The 21,502-nt window shown below is 36.7% G+C and overlaps 1 protein-coding gene across 1 annotated transcript in view; it reads right to left on the bottom strand.

The window, feature by feature from the left end:
* Positions 1 to 21,502, bottom strand: part of LOC149928472 (uncharacterized) — a 249,584-nt gene that overhangs the window by 88,418 nt on the left and 139,664 nt on the right. The window contains exons 8-10 of the mRNA XM_090157884.1: positions 12,566 to 12,795; positions 6,228 to 6,428; positions 2,427 to 2,625 (exon numbers count right to left, since the gene is read on the bottom strand). Coding sequence (XP_090014010.1) covers positions 2,427 to 2,625; positions 6,228 to 6,428; positions 12,566 to 12,795 — 630 coding nt within the window. The remainder of the gene's footprint in view (positions 1 to 2,426; positions 2,626 to 6,227; positions 6,429 to 12,565; positions 12,796 to 21,502) is intronic.

Raw genomic sequence — 21,502 nt, 5'->3', positions numbered from 1 at the left:
TAGTAGCAATTAAACCCACGAGGCTGCATTAACAAATTAAAACGTTGGGGCTGCATTTTAGTGCATTAAAAATACACGTTCCCCTTTATTCGACTTTACAATATATACTTTCTCCCCCTCCATAATCGTCTAACGCGTCACCATAGTGGAGGCACCGTGACTATAAAGACACTAAAACGACCTAATCTAATCATTGTCGTTTTTACCTTATCCTATTAATAATAATAATAATTAGCTAGACTAATACCCAAGGCACCACCTTAGGCCTAAGTCATCTTAAGGCCATTAATTCTGGTGTCCGGTTTACAATGCGTAGGAGGGTGGTAGCAAGCCCTTCATGCCACGCGAGCCAACAGCTCCCTACACTCACTATTACCTTTAACCTCAACAAGTTATCATGGTTATAGTACTTTTCATAAGGTTGGATGACTCGCGCTTTCGGCCGTGATCCGTTAATCAGTTTCCCTTCTCCTTCTTATATCACTATTTGAAACTAGCGCCATCTAGGCAACACAAATTTAGTTAAGCAAATTAAAAAGAGAAATCGCGACTGTAATTCAAAATAAATATTTAGTGATAAAATATAATTTTTTATTTTAAAAAGTATATTAATTAGATTAATTTTACGATTAGTAATCCCCACCAGGGTACGCCAGTGAAGAGGGGGCGAGTAGGTGTTTATTTGGGGCAGGAAAGGATTTTTCGAGCACATCTATTTATCTAACATAGAGGGCGCTGTTAGTAAAACAACATAAATTTACCCCTCTTCTAACACCCTAGGAAGAGATATACTTCGATTGAGGAGCCGATTGGAGGTAAGGAATTTCAACAACTTAGCTATCACGCTTATTGGAGACTTCCTGTAGATAAAGTTAAGGGGAAATTATCGACTAAAAGATAGTGAATCGCCGACAATAAACCTCCGAAAAGTAGAATAATAATAATAATAATAAAAATACATTTTTGCGTCTCAGCACGTTCATTTTCCCCAAGCATAAATAAATACATTTTTGCGTCTCAACACATTCACTCTGCCAAAGCATAAATAAATAATTTTTGCGTCTCAACAACGTTAATTCTCCCCAAGCATAAATAAATAAATTTTTGCGTCTCAACAGGTTCATTCTCCCTAACCATAAATGAATAAATTTTTGCGTCTCAACAGGTTCATTTTCCCTAAGCATAAATAAATACATTTTGGCGTCTCAACACGTTCATTCTCCCCAAGCATAAATAAATACATTTTTGCGTCTCAATACGTTCATTCTCCCTAAGCATAAATAAATACATTTTTGCGTCTCAACACTTTCATTCTCCCCAAGCATAAATAAATACATTTTTGCGTCTCAATACGTTCATTCTCCCTAAGCATAAATAAATACATTTTTGCGTCTCAACACTTTCATTCTCCCCAAGCATAAATAAATACATTTTTGCGTCTCAACACTTTCATTCTCCCCAAGCATAAATAAATACATTTTTGCGTGTCAACACTTTCATTCTCTCTAAGCATAAATAAATACATTTTTGCGTGTCAACACTTTCATTCTCTCTAAGCATAAATAAATACATTTTTGCGTCTCAACACTTTCATTCTCTCCAAGCATAAATAAATACCTTTTTTCGTGTCAACACTTTCATTCTACCCAAGCATAAATAAATACATTTTTGCGTCTCAACACTTTCATTCTCCCCAAGCATAAATAAATACCTTTTTGCGTGTCAACACTTTCATTCTCCCCAAGCATAAATAAATACCTTTTTGCGTGTCAACACTTTCATTCTCCCCAAGCATAAATAAATACAATTTTGCGTCTCAACACTTTCATTCTCCCCAAGCATAAATAAATACCTTTTTGCGTGTCAACACTTTCATTCTCTCTAAGCATAAATAAATAAATTTTTGCGTCTCAACACGTTCATTCTCCCCAAGCATAAATAAATACATTTTTGCGTCTCAACACGTTAATTTTCCCTAAGCATAAATAAATACATTTTTGCGTCTCAACACGTTCATTTTCCCTAAGCATAAATAAATACATTTTTGCGTCTCAACACGTTCATTTTCCCTAAGCATAAATAAATACATTTTTGCGTCTCAACACGTTCATTTTCCCTAAGCATAAATAAATACATTTTTGCGTCTCAACATGTTCATTTTCCCTAAGCATAAAAAATTACATTTTTGCGGTTTTATAAATCGTATTCAAGAAATTTTCACTTAGACCACACACGAATTATTTTAACCATTGGCAACTTGTTTAAAAATACTAGGCATAACGATCTTTGGTAAACTAAAGGGAACAGCTTGTAAAAACGGCGTATTTTTTTGAGTAGATGCTACGCGTAGTTTTATTTTGTATCTCAAACAGGCCATTAAGGCGATGAGCTCTGTTGAAAGGGATTAGAGTGGAAGTGAAAATTACCCGACATGCTCCTCCAACACGAAATCGGTGAAGATAATTTCCAGGCGTTTCTTCGGTGGAGCCAAGATTTTGTAGAAACAGCTCGAGTCCGGAGGATAAGGGGCCGGATAACCCGGACTGGTCAGCACGTCCCTCGGACTGTCCAAAGTCAAGATGATGGTCCGGTTGCAGTCCTCGATTTTAGATAAGACCGGATTGGCTAAAGTCCATGTAATTAAAAAGAAAAATCCAAATGTGAAACGAAATCAACCGAAATTTTATCGCAGTTTAAAGGAAAACGGTCACCAAAACCAAAATTTACGAATTTTTTTTTCAGAAAGATAGAAAATATATTAATAATTATGCTCCTGAAATTTTATAGTTATTGGAAAAGTATTAGAAAAGTTACGCAACTTTTTCCGCAACCTACATCAGCGCCAAAATAATGTAGCGGCAAAAATTTAAATTTGAGAAAGGGTGGCGTGTTAGGCCTATTAAAAATACGATTAACTACAATCTACCAATATAACTAGGTTAAAAAGCCAAGGAGAATGTCGTAGCAGACGGCAGTTCCGACCGAAAACGATAAAATCGGGGATAATAATATTTCGTTCACGAGATGGCGCTGCAGGTAGGTTCAACCAAGCGGTTCTGATATTCTCGAATCGGGGGGATAAAACACGAAATTTGGTTGCTTATAATAAATCAAATACTGGAAATATTAACATGAAATTTTTTGTATAACCATTTTCGGACGTCCTCTATTAATTTAAATGGTTTTTAACCAATTTTAGGGTGGTGACAGTTCTCCTTTAGACTTCTCTATTTCAGATACTCTATTTAAAAATAATGCACTTATAAGGTGGATACTGTTCGCTTGTTCTGGGTTTTCGGAGTAGGGTAGGAAGAGTAGCCATTTGAAGTCAATACACTCCGATTCTGTGGTGGCGAATAGTTCGAGTCAGAGTAAATTTTTTTTCTCCAAAATGGCGCTTAGAATCCCAAATTCTTAGGCATCTGAATTTAATCAATTTATTCGTAAAATTATCAAGTAGTAAAAAATTATGCAACACCTTTTGTTCCAGAACAAGCGAAAAGTGTTAATGTGTTTTCAAATAGAAGGTTTCGATGCTCATACAGCCATCCTTGAAGCTACTAGTGCGTGTTTCCCTTCTGAATTTTGAATTGAATTAAATGAAATAACGGTAAGTCGTTGATTGTGTAAAAATTAAATGTATAATATTGCTTTATTTTGGAAAAACCTTAACGCTGCGTACTTTAGCTATATATAAAAATGGGGTAGGTACATTTGTTCAAATTTCAATCGTCCGAACGGTGGAACAAATGTTCGAATTTCATTCGTCCGAATCGCCGAAATAACAAATGTTTCAATTGTTCGAATTGGACAACTTGTTTGTTTCATTCGTCCGAATCAGTAGCATCACTTGTCCGAATTCTGTCGCTAAATTAGTATTTCTTATTGCTGTTTTAAGTTAGGTTAGGTTAGGTTCACGTTAATGTTACTATTTTCTTATATTAACAATATTTAAAAAAACAACCAATTCCTAATGTTCGAAAAAACGGACAAACGATTATTCGAACAAATGAAATTCGCCAGTAAAGTTAACATAAATTGAACGACTAAATCACCAACAAAAGTTGTGATACATTTTTCGGGCAAATGAAATACGTTTTCGGACATACGACCCTGTTTTCATTCGAACATTTGTACCACCGGATGAAATTCGAACAAATGTACCCAAATCATAAAAATCAACCTTCATGGTAGGCGATTTAGAAAATTCCAAATTAAAGAATGAAATTGTATTTTTCTTACTGTAACTAGGTATAAAGTATTTATACTGCCTACTAACAAAAGAACGCGATAGCAGTGTTGACGTTCAAGGTCTATTCAAAATGTCGGCGCCCACATTTTGACGGGAAACGAAGTGTTATTATTATTAGTATTATTTTATTGATACCTTTTAACACCGTAAAATATATATATATATATATATATATATATATATATATATATATATATATATATATATATCTTCCCATTTGGTCACATGAGCAAAAAAATGCTCGTTAAGAGAAGTTAAACAACCACCCGAAAACGTGTAGGGGGAATTTGTAGGATTATAGACCTTTGTGTGTACAGCCTGTACCTTCAAAACGTTCAACTTACACGTTTTTTGCTGCCGGATTAACCTCTCTAATGTATAACTTTCAGACAAAGCTTAGAAAACTGGGTTTAGTAAACTAAGTGGAACTAGAGCTTGGTTTTTAAGCATCATCTGAAAGGGGTATAGCTGAGTGGCCGCTATGAGCAACAAACACAGCACCCAACACAAGGAGAAAGCAACCCGTCAAAAGTCGTGCATGCTCTTGTGTACAATTTTCATTGGTTAGACGCTTTATCGTCTGCTGTCGTCGGAAATTGTCTTCCCCCCACCCGTAAAACGTTCAGCGTAAAGGCTCGTCCAATGAAAATCGTACACAACACTGCGTTAGCGTGTTTAAAGGCTAGCTGCGTTCTCCTTGTGTTTGTTGCTCCTAGGTGGCAGAAACTGGCGAAAGAGGGAAATTGCGGCATGCTCAAATGCAAATAAAGTCCGCCAGTTGCGCCGCCGCATAACGCCAAAGGTACTAGCGTCAGTCACGTCATGTGTCAAAATTCAGTTGTTAGTGGTATAGTTCTTACAACTTTTGAATTGGCACTATTTTCCTATATTTACTTTAAGCCTTGGTAAAATATAATAAACCTTAATTTAATATTATTTCATGTAAATGTAACGTAACATTTGGAAAGCAAAATGTCATGAAATCTGATCTGGAAAATAATATAAATTCACCGTTCCAGTTATAGATTTATATTATCTTTGACCGTTCGGATAATCGGCTTTTTATTTATTTTTTCCAAATGCCTAGACGACCAGGTCTGAAAACTGAACTGAACTAAATTTCTCAGACTTTCTAACCCCACCCTTTTTCATTGCCACCCGCAAGTAGGGAATCGAGTGTCTCTACCGTCGACCATAGGAAATTCGGGAGATTTCCAATCTAGGGTACGTAGGCAGTGATGCCAGATTAGGGGAAATTTCCCACATCTAGGGAAATTTTGACCCCTACAAACGGTAAAAAGGAAAAAGGGAAATTCGAGGCAAAAATTATTTTATTCAAAACAAACGTAAAAAATTGCACACCTTCATTAAATTGACCTATTATGAAAGAGCCAATTAATAATAATAATAATAATAATAATAATAATAATAATAATAATAATAAAAGTTTTTAATCATTGCGAGATCAAAATAAAAGTATTATTTTCTTAAGGACATTTATTATTTTTGTTTAAAAACGTCCCAAGTAATTGTTTTACGCAAATATCATGGTTTTTAGTGTTTTGGAAAACTAGGGCAATTTTAGTCCAAAAAGGGAAGTTTCAAGGGTCGGAAAGGGAAATTCCATTTTCGCGACCTGGCATCACTAACGTAGGTATAGATTATCTTTGGTTTGAGCAGATTCTGCCAAATAGGAGCAACAAACATAGCACCCCACACAAGGAGAACGCAACCCGTCAAAAGTCGCGGATTTTCTTGATTTAACGACTGCTTCCGTCGGAAGGCGAAAATTCGGAAATTGTCTTCCCCCCCCCCCCGTTCAGCGTAAAGGCTCGTCCAATGACATTTGTACATAACACTGCGTTAGCGTGTTTAAAGGCTAGCTGCGTTCTCCTTGTGTTTGACACTCCTAGCTGGCACGTAGTTTCCCCCGCTTTTGCTAGACTCTAAAATGGAATGCATTAGCATCTCTTACCGCCTGGTTTGAGTCTTTGGCAGATGTAAGGGTTGCGGACATCACAGCCTCGGTCGTTCCAGTAGTACTTTTCAGTGGTGCCCTCTCCTTTGCTGGGAAAGCGGAACTGGTTGGTCATCTCGATGCAGTCCTGGTGAGAGTCGCCGTCGTCGTTAGGCTGCGCCGGCCACCAGCCGTGCTGCGGCCACCCGCTGAACCAATCTACGACGCAATTACCAAAATTAATTATCCTAGGATTTATATTAGGAGGCGAATAGTTTGAGTCGGGGTAAAAATGTTTTTCCAAAATGGCTGCCTGTGGCCTTTTTGGCAGATACACTCTGGCTAGCAAACTCTCTTTACACCTCCTTTTCAGAAGGAGTAAATAGAGTAGCCCTAATACTCCGGAACATGCGAATAGTTTATGGGCATCCCCGGAACAGGAGAATAAAACGTTTTAGGGTTAAACAAGTCGGCCCAGGCCTTAATATTAGTTCCACATCAGTGTATTCGAGTGGGCAAACCCAAACCCATACACCCTTAGTAGACACAGGTAGGCAAACTAATACAAAAACTGTTGAGGCTACGTGATTTCTTATCATTTGATATATAAATTGCCATCCTAAGTTAAAGAGTGGGTGCCGCCCACCCTCAGTATACCCGGGTGGGCAAACCAATTTAAAAGCTGTTGAGGCCATATGATTTCCTATCGTTTGATATATAATTTACCATCCTATGTTAAAGAGTGGCCACCGCCCACCCTCAGGATACGCGGGTGGGCAAACCAATTTAAAAGCTGTTGAGTCCATGTGATTTCCTATCTTTTGATATTTAATTTACCATCCTATGTTAAAGAGTGGCCACCGCCCACCCTCAGTATACCCGGGTGGGCAAACCAATTTAAAAGCTGTTGAGTCCATGTGATTTCCTATCTTTTGATATTTAATTTACCATCCTATGTTAAAGAGTGGCCACCGCCCACCCTCAGGATACGCGAGTGGGCAAACCATTTCAAAAGCTGTTCAGGCGATGTGATTTTATATTATCTCGGTGATTAAATTAGTATTTTCTTAGAGCAGATATTTAATATTTATTATTAACAACTGCATAAATCATATTATTGCAAAAATTTATTTATGTACTAAGAATATGGTAAGTCAGAGATTCTGTCCCCATGGTCGCATACTTTTCTGCTTAAGGGCCTGTTGCCAAAGCCCTAGCCAAAGTGCTAGCCCATTGAATTTAACATGTTTGATTCTAGCAAAGCAGACTTTAGCAACACGCCCTAAGTTCGACTGCTTTGGATTTTTTGGTCTCACTCTTTCAAGTAGACGCTAGCGTAGACGATTCCAATCTTTTACTTTTATTGTTCTATGAGACCAAATTGTTTTTTTCGATCACTCTCCCTTTAAGGGGGCTGGTCGGAGGGGGCGGAAATTAACGGCACTGCGTGCGCGTCAAAGAGCTCTATCGAATGAGACCAACTTGTTTTTTCGGTCACTTTCCTTTTAAGGGGGCTGGTCGGAGGGGGCGGAAATTAACGGCACTGCGTGCGCGTCAAAGAGCTCTATCGAATGAGACCAACTTGTTTTTTCGGTCACTTTCCTTTTAAGGGGGCTGGTCGGAGGGGGCGGAAATTAACGGCACTGCGTGCGCCTCAAAGAGCTCTATCGAATGAGACCAACTTGTTTTTTCGGTCACTTTCCCTTTAAGGGGCCGGTCGGAGGGGGCGGAAATTAACGGCACTGCGTGCGCGTCAAAGAGCTCTATCGAATGAGACCAACTTGTTTTTTCGGTCACTTTCCCTTTAAGGGGGCTGGTCGGGGGGGGGCGGAAATTAACGGCACTGCGTGCGCGTCAAAGAGCTCTATCGAATTAGACCAACTTGGTTTTTCGGTCACTTTCCCTTTAAGGGGGCTGGTCGGAGGGGGCGGAAATTAACGGCACTGCGTGCGCCTCAAAGAGCTCTATCGAATGAGACCAACTTGTTTTTTCGGTCACTTTCCCTTTAAGGGGGCTGGTCGGAGGGGGCGGAAATTAACGGCACTGCGTGCGCCTCAAAGAGCTCTATCGAATGAGACCAACTTGTTTTTTCGGTCACTTTCCCTTTAAGGGGGCTGGTCGGAGGGGGCGGAAATTAACGGCACTGCGTGCGCGTCAAAGAGCTCTATCGAATGAGACCAACTTGTTTTTTCGGTCACTTTCCCTTTAAGGGGGCTGGTTGGAGGGGGCGGAAATTAACGGCACTGCGTGCGCGTCAAAGAGCTCTATCGAATGAGACCAACTTGTTTTTTCGGTCACTTTCCCTTTAAGGGGGCTGGTTGGAGGGGGCGGAAATTAACGGCACTGCGTGCGCGTCAAAGAGTTCTATCGAATGAGACCAAATCTCTGGACCAACTATACAAACTATACAAGTTCGCCAAGAAGGCGATAATATTATTTTGTGCCACACATAAACGACTTCGATAAGAAAGTGCCACACTTATGTATTACTTCTGACCATACACGGTTTCGATAAGAAAGTGCCACACTTATTTATTACTTCTGACCAAACACGGTTTCGATAAGAAAGTGCCGCACTTATTTGTTACTTCTGACCATACACGGTTTCGATAAGAAAGTGCCACACTTATTTATTACTTCTGACCATACACCGTTTCGATAAGAAAGTGCCACACTTATTTATTACTTCTGACCATACACCGTTTCGATAAGAAAGTGCCACGCTTATTTGTTACTTCTGACCAAACACGGTTTCGATAAGAAAGTGCCACCCTTATTTATTACTTCTGACCATATACTTTTCGATAAGAAAGTGCCACTTATTTATTACTTCTGACCATACACGGTTTCGATAAGGGGGGTTGAAATTGTGCCCCCTGTTTACCTGACAGACCTGAAACTGGTCATCGGTAAAAGTTGTGTAGCCCCACACTGTAATTCAAACTTCCCGCCACGCCCATGTCACGCTTCGTGATATTCCACTGGATTGGGGGCGGGGTTAGGCGAAGTTTGAGGTTAACTTGACCCTAAAACGCCGTAAATATACGTAAAATAACGCGAAAAAACGAACGAGAATTGCGACAACTTAACAAGACAAATCCCCCCGCGTCGCCAAAAGCGACTAGTAGTTCCAAGTGAAATTTAACAGAGCAGCGTGGCTCGGTTGGTAAATTCGTCGGAATAGAGATTACGCGACCAGCGGCTATCTGGGTTCGCCAATAAAATAATTTATAAAATTTATTTTTCGCAGCTCCATCTACCGTATCGTTGCTTTTCCACGACAAACAAACACTTAACGACAATCCATCCATAGCAATAGTCCCACTTCGATATATATATATCTCGATGTGGAACTAAAAAAGTACACTTTTAGTTGGAGAACAGGCGAAAAGAAACTACGTAGCATGTATCGTATATAAATTTATGTTTAACAGGCTTAAAATAACAGCTGATGTTCAAATACAGTGGCGTAGAAGCGGGGTGTACAGGGGTACAATTCAAAATGGAAAGAGGTGCCCAGTGGCGTAACTAGGAACCCCCCCCCCCCCCCGCGAAAAACAACTCGGGGCCCTTTTAAATAGCACCGATTTTAATCATTAACGTTTAGGGACCCCTTAGTTCTCGGGGGCCCGCCGAGCCACGGGGTCTGCGGGGGCACTATTTACGCCACCGCCGGTGCCAAAGCTTGCCGGTGATGCGCCAAGGTAATCTTTAATTTTTGATGTAATAAAATTTACCTGTAGCTTTCGAGACAGGAAATGTCTCTTAGATTTCAAAAAAAAATTATTATTCTAGTGTGCATATTTTATAATCAATCTTTTAGTTTCGTTTAAATTCAATGTTGTCCCAACACGTATCCTGCTTTACCCCAATTTCGAAGAATTTTTAAATGAGGCTAAGTTATGAAGGTGCCACTTTAGCATTGCACGAAGAAACTTTCGTATTATTTGAACTATATAATGCAACCCATAGTAAATGTTATCGCCGGTACAAATTACCTTGCTCCGTGCAGCCTATGGGTCCGGGTTTGATATTTCTATTTCGAATAAATAAATAAATATCTACAGTAGTAACGAACTAACGACTCTCTAGGCATTGTTGGCAAAAAAAGCTAGACTGGTTTAAACCACCGAACAAATCGAGGGTTTAAACCACTTTTTTACTATAAAAATATTGAGAAATCAATTAGAAATATTGAAATTTTAAATACTATTTATTTCAAATAAAAAATGGAGACTATAATATTCTGCATTTCCTATTCCAAAACGAAACTAAAACTTAACCTTAACTTTTTGTTGTCTGCTACGTCGTCTCACGAAGTAATGAGGGCTAGATATAAGAAATTGGGGGATCTTAAAATTCATTTTGCGCGTGAAAATACGCCGCCATGTTAGGGTATAAAGCGGCTAAATAAGCCTGATATACCTCACAATGTAAAGGTACTGTCACTCGCAAAAACGTATTTTTGAAATGGGGCAATTTGATCATTTTCGAAGTAATGAGGGCTGGGATATAAGCAATTTCAGCATTCTTTTATTTGTGGTTTTATACGGTTTAAACCACCAGTTACAAGTGGTTTTAACCATACTGGAGTTTTTAATTTAAAATTTACTGGGCCCCGGGCCCGCTCTCGGAAGCCCCTAGGGCGGCCCTACCTGGAAGACTATTCTAGATCCAAAAATCACCTGCAACCCCTAGCTTCTGACAAACCAGATGGAAGGAATATTAAATTAGGCGTTGCACCATAAATATGCAATTTTATACTCCCTTTAAATATAATATAATTTTTTGCAAAAAATTGCGGAAAATTTCGTTTTATCTGCTTTGTTACTGAAACGTTTTTTCAGTCGAAAAAGTGAAATTTACCAGAAACCGTCGGCACTTTCGACGCTAAACACACACGGTAGAAAAAATTTATTTATCAGTGGATAGTATTAATTAGTTCTCGCGGGATTTTAGTAGGAATTTTGTTGTTTCACCAGACTCTCGGTAAAAGGGATCAAAATGAACTGATCCACTGGCACATTGTATATTTAAATTTGAATAAAATTCAGAGATTGAATTTATAAATATTTATATGCTATAATTCAATCCGGAAATAAATTACATTTCTTGTCCAGAATTGAAAACAAGAAATGGAAAAAAATATTCGTTTCGTTCGCTCCATTTTGCTTGCCAGTATTTTTATAAGAAACAAGTCGATAAGACGATCCCACTACTTGGTTTTTTGTTTAATTAATTTTTAAGTCTTCCGTTTAATTAATTTCGTGTTTATTTTAGCCTAATTTTGATTTCAATTTTACACACAAAATGTTCAATATGACCTTTCGAAAACGTTTCCAACGTGTCTAGTGCGAACGCGGCATAAGTAGAAGTAAATTCTTGGTATATTCTTGTCCAGAGCGTTTTTAAGGATTATATTTCGTAATATTTCCTTTTGGCTTGTTTCCGATCCATTTGAGGGGACACTACAGAAACGTTGTGACGTGTGGCAGGAATCCATACCTCTACTAGGAATGATTATCGCGGCAGATTTTTGTCTCAATGTGGCTGACGGTTTTTTTTTGACGTCACTACGTTAACTTAACAAACAACAACGTGAGAGGGGAGCGCGCGCAGTAGGGATTTTTTCACTCGTAGGCGGGGCCAAAGCCGTCAGAGTGATCTTACCATACGCGATACGCCAGGATAAGCATTCCAAGTAGATATATGGATTCCTGCGTGTGGATAAAGACTGGTGCTTGTTTCCAGTCAATATTATACCAGTCCTCTGCTAGCAAAAAATTTATTTCTTTATATAATCTTAGAGGGGGTCTATAAATACTCAAAGTAATAGTGCACTTCATTTTTCTTTCGTTTCTAAAGATCAAAATTTAGTTGGTCTCCGATAGAAACTTTCTAGTTTCGCTCCAAATGATCACACTTTTGTATTAGTTGTAAATAAAATTGATTGTTGAGTTTTATTCCTTAAAAATTCTTATGCTTTTACAATCGGGTATTAGGCTTCCTTTTTCCTAAATTGAGTAGCCCGGCCACCTGAATTAATGGCTTCAAAAGACTTAGGTCTAAGGTGGTGCCTTGGGTATTAGCCTAGCTGATTATTATTTAATTTAAATTTTAACCTTTAGCTACATTCCATAACTGTCATATCAGAAATTTGGTAATTGCAACTTGGACAAATAAACTAGTTTATACTGCGTGGGAGGGTGGTGGCAAGCCATTCATGGCACGCGAACCAAGAGCTTTATGGAAGGGGGAAACCAAGGAGCTCGCTGCGAAACCGCTTTAACCAGCGGAAAGCAAAGTCAACCCGGAAGGAGTGGTTCCGTTGTGGAAGGCAGAGAGGAAGTACTTACTAGTGTAGAAAAAAGGCTCCCCCGAAGCCCACTCGAAACAGTTTTCGTATCTGAGGTCGCTGCCTCCGATCCAGAATCCCCTGGGCTGTAGCTCCCGTTCTTCCCGCTGGTCAACGGCGTCCGAGAAGCCAGAGTCGATGGCCAATTGTCCGCTTCTGAGCCGACTCCCTCCGGACTTCTCTGGCTGGTCGTGATCGGGTTTGAGACGCTCCAAAATCCAAGGCTCCAGACTATGACGGCAAAAGACAAATTATTTCCCATTATCTAACGAAGGATTAAATGTAAAGCGTTTATTTCGAGTTACACTTGTTTTACCCTCGTTTACCGAGTGCTTTGTCTCGAATACAAATTATACAATCTGAATTTCTCGTAAATCTTTATTTGTAAAGCTTGTTTTCCACTAGCGCGCGTCATAATGTTATTTCCTTTGCGCACGTAAAAAAGTTCGAATGTTTCAAAACTGAGAAACGCGTCCTAGCGCGCGCCAGTGGAAAACAAACTTTACAAAATATTTTTTTTAATTCAGGGCAAAAAGGTGGAATTCTAGGGATAACGGAAATTTTTGTGATTATTATTATTATTATTATTTCATATTTCTAATATTAAAGGTAAGTCGGCAATCGGTAGGTTTAAATAGCGTCTGGACAATTATAAAAACTGGTGAACACAGTGGTTTTTGATAGTCCAATAGCTTTAGGTTTCTAACATGTTGAAATTTAAATGTATTATTCTGATATTGAAATGTCATTATTCTCAAAGTTAATTGAATTATTCTGAAATTTAAATGTAATTATTCTAAAATTTAAATGTAATTATTCTAAAATTTAAATGTAATTATTCTGAAATTTAAATGTAATTATTCTGAAATTTAATTGTAATTATTCCGAAATTTTAATATAATTATTATGAAGTTTTTATCTAATTACTCTGAAATTTAAATGTAATTATTCTGAAATTTAAATGTAATTATTCTGAAATTTAAATGTTATTATTCTGAAATTGAAATGTAATTATTCTGAAATTGAAATGTTATTATTCTGAAATTGAAATGTAATTATTCTGAAATTGAAATGTAATTATTCCGAAATTTAAATGTAATTATTCTGAAATTTAAATGTCATTCCTAGAATTTAAATGTAATTATTCTGAAATTTGTTTGTTTATCTAAAATTTAAATGTCATTCCTGAAATTTGTTTGTTTATCTAAAATTTAAATGTCCTTCCTGAAATTTGTTTGTTTATTTAAAATTTAAATGTCATTCCTGAAATTTATTTGTTTATTTAAAATTTAAATGACATTCCTGAAATTTATTTGTGTATTTAAAATTTAAATGACATTCCTGAAATTTATTTGTTTATCTAAAATTTAAATGTCATTCCTGAAATTTATTTGTTTATCTAAAATTTAAATGTCATTCCTGAAATTTGTTTGTTTATCTAAAATTTAAATGTCATTCCTGAAATTTGTTTGTTTATCTAAAATTTAAATGCCATTCCTGAAATTTGTTTGTTTATCTAAAATTTAAATGTCATTCCTGAAATTTGTTTGTTTATCTAAAATTTAAATGTACTACTTTCATATTTCTTTATTAATCGTAATTGCTAAGTAGAGTTCTTTTATGAATTTCCAGATCATTCTTAACTTTATTGTGATTTATTATATTTTATTATTTCAATAAACTCTTTTATTTAGCGCCTATCGTTTTAAATATATGCTGTGGTGATCTCAGAAGTACGTAAACGAAAAAGCTCTTTCTATGTTAAAGCATTCACATTTAGGCAATTAGCTTGAAGCATAAATGAAAAGAGACTTAAAACGGTTTTAAAATTCACAATTTATTTATTTAAAAACCCTACGTAAAACCGTTTTAATTCTCTTTTCATTTAGTTTTTCACAATGTGCTTCTCTTCACTTCTATTTAATAGTAGCTTGAAGCATACTATTGAATTTATTCTATCGATAAATTTTTGTTATAAACTTGTAAATTAATTTTTTACAGTTAAAACTGTTTTAAAAAACCCAGCTATGAGATAAATCTTTTTTTTTAAATATTTGTTTTCACAAATAGGAGCTAAATGAAAAATGCCAATGAAATGTGTGAAATTTTGAAAACTCAACTCTAGGGTGAGAGGTCCATATTATCTTTGGTAGTACTGTGGTTGGTCCTGGTTTGTACAAAAGGACAGCGGATATATTTTGACGCGAAACAAAGTCGGTATTTTACGCTATAAAAAGAATTAGTTCCACTAGGTTTCGTTAGAAGTCGCTACACCACTCTAATATTTTCCTTTCTACGTATGTACACCATTGGGTTGGGAATATTAATTTAGACATCCAATCAAATCTGCTCCCCGCGAAACAAGTTTTTGAAAATTACGAATGTGCCGTCTCCTCTAAAATGACGAGAAAACATTATCATATGACCCGTGGCGCCATCCATTAATTTTGAAAAAGAAAATATTTTTGCGGAAAACGCGTCTTATTTGAACGAACCATTGAGGATAGACGGCGCCACTGGTAGAATGATAAAGTTTTCTCGTCATTTGGGAACAGACGGCATAATTCTTATTTTTTAAAAACTTGTTTCGCGAAATACTGAAATCCGACATTTTGATTGGACCTCTAGATTAATATTTCCAACTCAATGATGTACACCTTTTTCCGCAAGAGCTGAAAATGGCCCCTCAACCACCGGTAATAACATCCACTTCTACGTTAAAAAGATCATGGCAACCCTGTTTTAAATGATTTTACAACTAAAGACAGAAAACGGATAATGTTTCTACTTAAATGAACACGATGATTTTTCCGCGCGAACTTTAGTGCAAAGCCCGTAAATTGCGAGATAATTAGCTGTGGGTACTTTGAAAATTGTCCTTTTAAAAAACGAAAGAGCCATCTGTGATTCAAATAATGAAGTTACTCGGATGTTTAGTAATTTTCAATTCCGACCGATTTGGTTGTCTCAGGTAATATCAAAAGTAGCGTAAGACCCAAAAGTGTGTCAGCTGTAGTTAAAATTTCTAATGAGACCTAGTCACACTATAGACTACATAACCTACTAGTTGGAATAGTACTAGCAACATTATATTTAGTCTATGGTCTGGCTCGATTTTATCTCTTCGATTTACTCGCCCGTAGACATACGTTCTAAAACGCCTCACTCGGCGGCGCTGGAGTAACTCGATTTTGATGACGTATTTTACGGCCCCCCCTTTTTTACTTTGCGACAAACTCTCAGTAACTTCTATACCGTTCTGACACACTTTTGGGTCTTATGCAACTTTTGGTAATATTGGTTTCGAGGTTAGTAGAATTTTCGACACAACCATTAGGAAATTTTAAAGGCTGACTCGGAAAGCTACTACACTTTTATCATAGTGAAACAAAGAATAGTTTAATAAAAAAATCATTTTATAAGAAGTCATCAATTTTGTACCAATCAATATATTTTAGAGATGCCTATCTACACATAAATGTTTTATTTATTTTTTTGTCAAAAAGTATGTTGATAAATGACACCAAACACAATACAGCAAAGACAGGTATATAAATTGATGTATTGCTAAAAACAATCGCGTTTCCACGACAGCATCAAGCAGACAAAAACATATTTACTTGTAACATATGTAACATAATCACTCATAAGTATGTCATAAAGGTATTTCCTGTAATGAAACTTTGTAAATTTCGTCACTTCCAACCGCGTCATAAACGGAAGTTAGAATGAAGTGGACTTTGAAAACGCAATTTATAGTTTAGCTGGAGTTTTTATTGCCATGTTTTCAAAATCGCAAAGGAATATAAGAATTTCAATTTACAATCACCTAATTGTATATTTCGTGTGAAACAAGGTTTAATTGAAATTATTTCTATGGATATATTATACAAAGGCACACTTATAAATATCTATTTTATATACAATTTTAAATATGTTTTATTTTTTGCGTAGAAGGCAGAAAAATCGACACCTAAAAAAGCAGAAACGAAAAGCCAATCACCACAATTTTGAAAAATATGAAAAACATTTGCATCAGAGAGTTTTTTATCGCGAGCAAAGAAGCATTTCACTTTAAATCGTTCCAAAATAGAAAGATGTTTTCAACCCCGAAATAACGTTTCAATCCAATTTCATTCGTTGAAGAGAAAAAGTAAATGTCGATCTTGCGAGTTCAACGAAGAAGTATTATTGAAAAATTCAAGAAATTACTTCGCTTCTTTCGAGTTCTGAAACATCAATTTTTCCCAATTACCGTTGGGGAAAAACGCGAAATTTGTAGAGAGCTTCGATAGAGCGGTGGCCAGGGAAGCATTTCCTATTTTGGAAAAGGTTGTGTTTACCCAAACCATTAAATAGGAAGCAAAGACGTTTGAAATGTCAGAAGAAATCATTTTTGGACCGTTTCCTCAGCCGCTACATTTCCCTTTAGGATTTGCCTCCTCGAAGCAAAACTCTCGTAACTCTCTCTACAAATTGACGTGAACGAGTGCAAAAATAAATACTTGGGCTGCTTCCAAAACTTTTAGTACAATGTATGTATGTTACTTAATTATTGTATTGGAATTAGTGTTGTTAATTTTCTGGAAATATAAAATGAGGAAAATTTTCCGCAAATCGGAAAAATTAAAAATTGAAACATCAATTACTTTTTAAGGGTTTTTAATGTTTTTACCTTTTTATTGATATAAAATAATAATAATAATAATCAGCTAGGCTAATACCCAAGGCACCACCTTAGGCCTAAGTCATCGAGGGACTTTTAAAGCCTTTAAAGATGTAATATCAGTAAACAAATTACAAAACATTAATAATGTTACATTGTTAATCAGTTTTAACTAGTCTAGAGGTTTAGTTTTACTTCCAGATTCAAAATAATTAGGCGAAAATGCCGATTTATTTAAATTTGCAAACAATATTAGACTAATCATAGAATGAAAACTTTTTTTGGAAAAATACGGAAAAGTTTCTGGAAAAAAGGTCTCGGTCATTTTACGACTTACAACACTAATTGAGATACATAATTAGTAAACAAACAGAACCTGTTTGTAATCTATCATCAAAATTATAGGTAATAATGCAAACTAATTATGATCAAAAGTATATAATATATCTATTAAAGAGAAGTGTACAGCTAATGTTCGCTTGAAATACGCATCTCCGCAGACACTAGCTGATTTTTCAGAAGGTTCGAAAGAACACATTCGTTGCGATAGTGAATACTTAAAGCAAATAACTTTGCAATATGATTTTATATTTTACATCTTTAGGCGGAGTAATCAATGTAAAAATGTTTAGCCGTGATGCGGTGTATACATCCGCGATTTGGAGGGGTAAGAAATATATTATGTACTTAACATAAAACATAAACTATGCAGATCTTTAAAGCCACGTTCACACTTTGCCTTGATATCGATTCAAAACGTTTTGAAGGAGTTGTATGAACCAGGCCAAATCGTTTTAAGCCGATTCAAACAGTTTCCTACCGCTTACGTGTGAACGCGGCATTAGTAAAATCAGGCAATTTTGAGAACTATTAGAAAGGTCGGGCGATTTTGAGAACTATTAGAAAAGTCGGGCAATTTTGAGAACTATTAGAAAAGTCGGGCAATTTTGAGAACTTTTTGAAAAGTTGGGCGATTTTGAGAACTATTAGAAAAGTCGGACAATTTTGAGAACTATTAGAAAAGTCGGGCGATTTTGAGAACTATTAGAAAAGTCGGGCAATTTTGAGAACTATTAGAAAAGTTGGGCGATTTTGAGAACTATTAGAAAAGTCGGACAATTTTGAGAACTATTAGAAAAGTCGGAAAATTTTAAGAACTATTAGAAAAGTCGGAAAATTTTGAGAACTATTAGGAACGTCGGGCAATTTTGAGAACTATTAGAAAAGTTATTAAATTTTGATAACTCTTAGAAAAGTCGGGCAGTTAAACGATCCACAAGAATATATTTGTTTCTAATTATGAGAATGACTCACGGTTTGTCATTATGTTCCTTACCCCTAAAAGTCAAACTAGACTATGGTGATCGTCTCAGCATCACATCAGTACATTTTTACTTCAAAATAGGAATACTCAGTAATCTAATCCCCAAAGAACCACAGAGGCCAGAGGGCCAGATCACTCCTCTTTCGGGTACTTACTAAATGGGATTAAATCCTATTAAATCATGTTAATCGTGATTAAATTTTTGATCCGATTTAATCACGATTTAATCTTGATTGAAAAACCTGTTAATATGTTTAATCACGATCTAATCAGCTTCATTGTCATTTAATCGAGATCTAATTTTTTGAATATATTTATTTTTTAATCGAAATTTAATCTGCTAAATCACGATTTAATCTTGATTGAAAAACCAGTTAATGTTTAATCACGATCTAATCAGCTTAATCGTCATTTAATCGAGATCTAATTTTTTGAATATATTTATTTTTCAATCGAAATTTAATCTGCTAAATCACGATTTAATCTTGATTGAAAAACCAGTTATTATGTTTAATCACGATCTAATCAGTTTCATCGTCATTTAATCGATTTAATAACGAGCTCATTTTTTTCAATATATTTATTTTTTAATCGAAATTTAATCATCTTAATCGCGATTTAATCATCTTAATCGCGATTTAATCATCTTAATAGTGATCTAGTCGGCTTAATCATTAACTCGATTTAATAATGATTTAATCGATCAAGGGTGCAAATCTCATCATTGAAGTGAACTGCCCCTAACCTCAGCAAGTTTTTATGGAAAGGGAAAACCGAAAAACTGGGGCGGAAAACTTGCAAACTCAACGCGGAAGGAACGGTTCCGAATTTTCACCCAGTGCCACAAGCTGGGATCGGACCCGGTTCCTCTTGCAGCGAGGCTAAAGCGCTAACCACTCCACCACCCCACCTTAGCTGTACTTCTCTCGTACGCGATATATAATATACTTCTGATAGTAAATCACAAGCGAACTCTGAACCAAAACCTAAATAAACTCCCATTGAAAAAGCAGACAAAGCGAATCAACTTTGGGAAACTTTTCCGAGTTAAATTGGTCGCCTTTCCAGTTACTTTATTTTTATTCTAAGCAGTATATATAAGGAACGATTTCCAAACGCCCGTAGCTATTTCCTCCGACGACCGATAGAGGGCCACATCTCCCCTATTTCAAAAAAAAAAGTAGAAGTAGGGGGGGTGAGAGGGAGGCAAAGTTACTGGAGATCCATTTAGTAAAAGTTCGATCTTTTGGGGCCTTTTTTTCCTAGCGCTTGGCTCTTCATTTAATATTAGAAGCGATGCACCTTCCAGGTGGCCTGTCAAAAGAGAGATCGAAAGGCTTTAACCGCCGTTACCTGGTTCATTCCAACCCCCCCCCCCTTCCTGGCTGCGTAGAAGCGCCCATTCTTCAGGTTCCTCTTCCTAAACAGATCGATCCCATTACTTGACGCGGGGGTGGCGCCTGCCGGGATAACGCGGATGGGAGGACCAATACTTAATGGCGGGAGCCACGAGGGGGGGGGGAGGAAAAATAAAGGATACCCCCAAAAAAACGGCGGTTCACCCAGAACGAGACGTCCACTTGCAACTCCAGATCGAATTTCCTTATCTAGGTTCGGATTCATAGTTGCCAGACCCACGATAATTATCTAAAAATGTCGATAATTTCCGGGTAATTTTTGGGACAATCCATATAGTATTTTCCACTCTAGGTTCGGATTAACAGTTGCCAGACGTACGATAATCATCGTTAAATGTCGATAATTTTCAGTCAATTTTTGGGACACTCCATATGGTATTTTCCACTCAAGGTTCGGATTCACAGTTGCCAGACCCACGATAATTATCGTTAAATGTCGATAATTTTCAGTCGAGTTTCGGGACAATCCATATGGGATTTTCCACTCTAGATTTTTAATCACAGTTGCCAGACTCACGATAATTATCGTAAAATGTCGATAGTTTTCAGGTCGGTTTTGGGACCGTACGATAATTAGCCCTTTCAGTTTACGTCGAGCCACGCAACGATCAACGCGAGAAGCTCATAAACTTCTGGAATAGGCGATATTATAAAGTCAGATATGCTTGCTCAACTTGTTAAAATCGGATAACGAAATAGTACAGTTAAAGCCTACGAATTCATAGGCTCTTTGGTGGGAAAGCTAATGGAAGCATAGTGGAAGGTGGCCTTTCCCATCAAAACAAGAAGGCCAAGTTACTTTATTATATCACCAATTTCGTTTGCTAACCAGACGCTTTGTGATTTATCGTCTGCTTAGCATAATACAACATTTGATGAAGTTCTCAAGATCGCCGTTACGTGGCTTAATGTTCAGTGAAAAGGCTAATTCCAATAGTAGGATTTTTTCTATAATTAGTTTCTGTTTCAAACTACACAAATGGATTTAAATGTTATAAAAATTTTAATATATCATTTTAATACTATTTGTTATAGTAGTTATCAGACCTGATGATGCCTCTGTACAGAGTGCAAAACTAGTCGTGTTTTTAATTTTTCATTAATACTTTTATTACGTAAATAAAGTGGTGTTGATTATTTTTATTTCAACTATTTGTTATATCATAAGTCTATAATATTGTTACATAAATTTGTCACTTTGGGGAATATTTTACTGAGAGCTAGTAACGGAGTGACGTCATCACAAGAGGGAAATCTCCCCCTAGCGAGGCGCTGTCAAAGGCTACGTGTGACGCGGGAGCGAGCGAATGCAAAACGGCGACGAAGCCCGTAATGCAGCCTGTCTTGTGAACAGGGCCGGATTAAGGACTCGGCCTACTAGGCAAAGGCCTATGGGCCCCCACCAACAGAAGGCCTGGTAAGATAAAAACATATCAGGCTTGTTGCTTTATTATTTGAAAAATCATTATTCTCATGACATAAACTCAGCTTCGGGACACGCGAGTTTTGCGTTTTTATGCTTTCCTTACA

This window comes from Leiobunum rupestre, chromosome 9 (assembly GCF_980474605.1).
Source record: "Leiobunum rupestre chromosome 9, qqLeiRupe1.1.hap1, whole genome shotgun sequence".
Classification (NCBI taxonomy): Eukaryota; Metazoa; Arthropoda; class Arachnida; order Opiliones; family Sclerosomatidae; genus Leiobunum; species Leiobunum rupestre.
The sequence above is the reverse complement of the archived record's forward strand: the minus strand, read 5'-3'. Positions and strand labels throughout refer to the sequence as shown.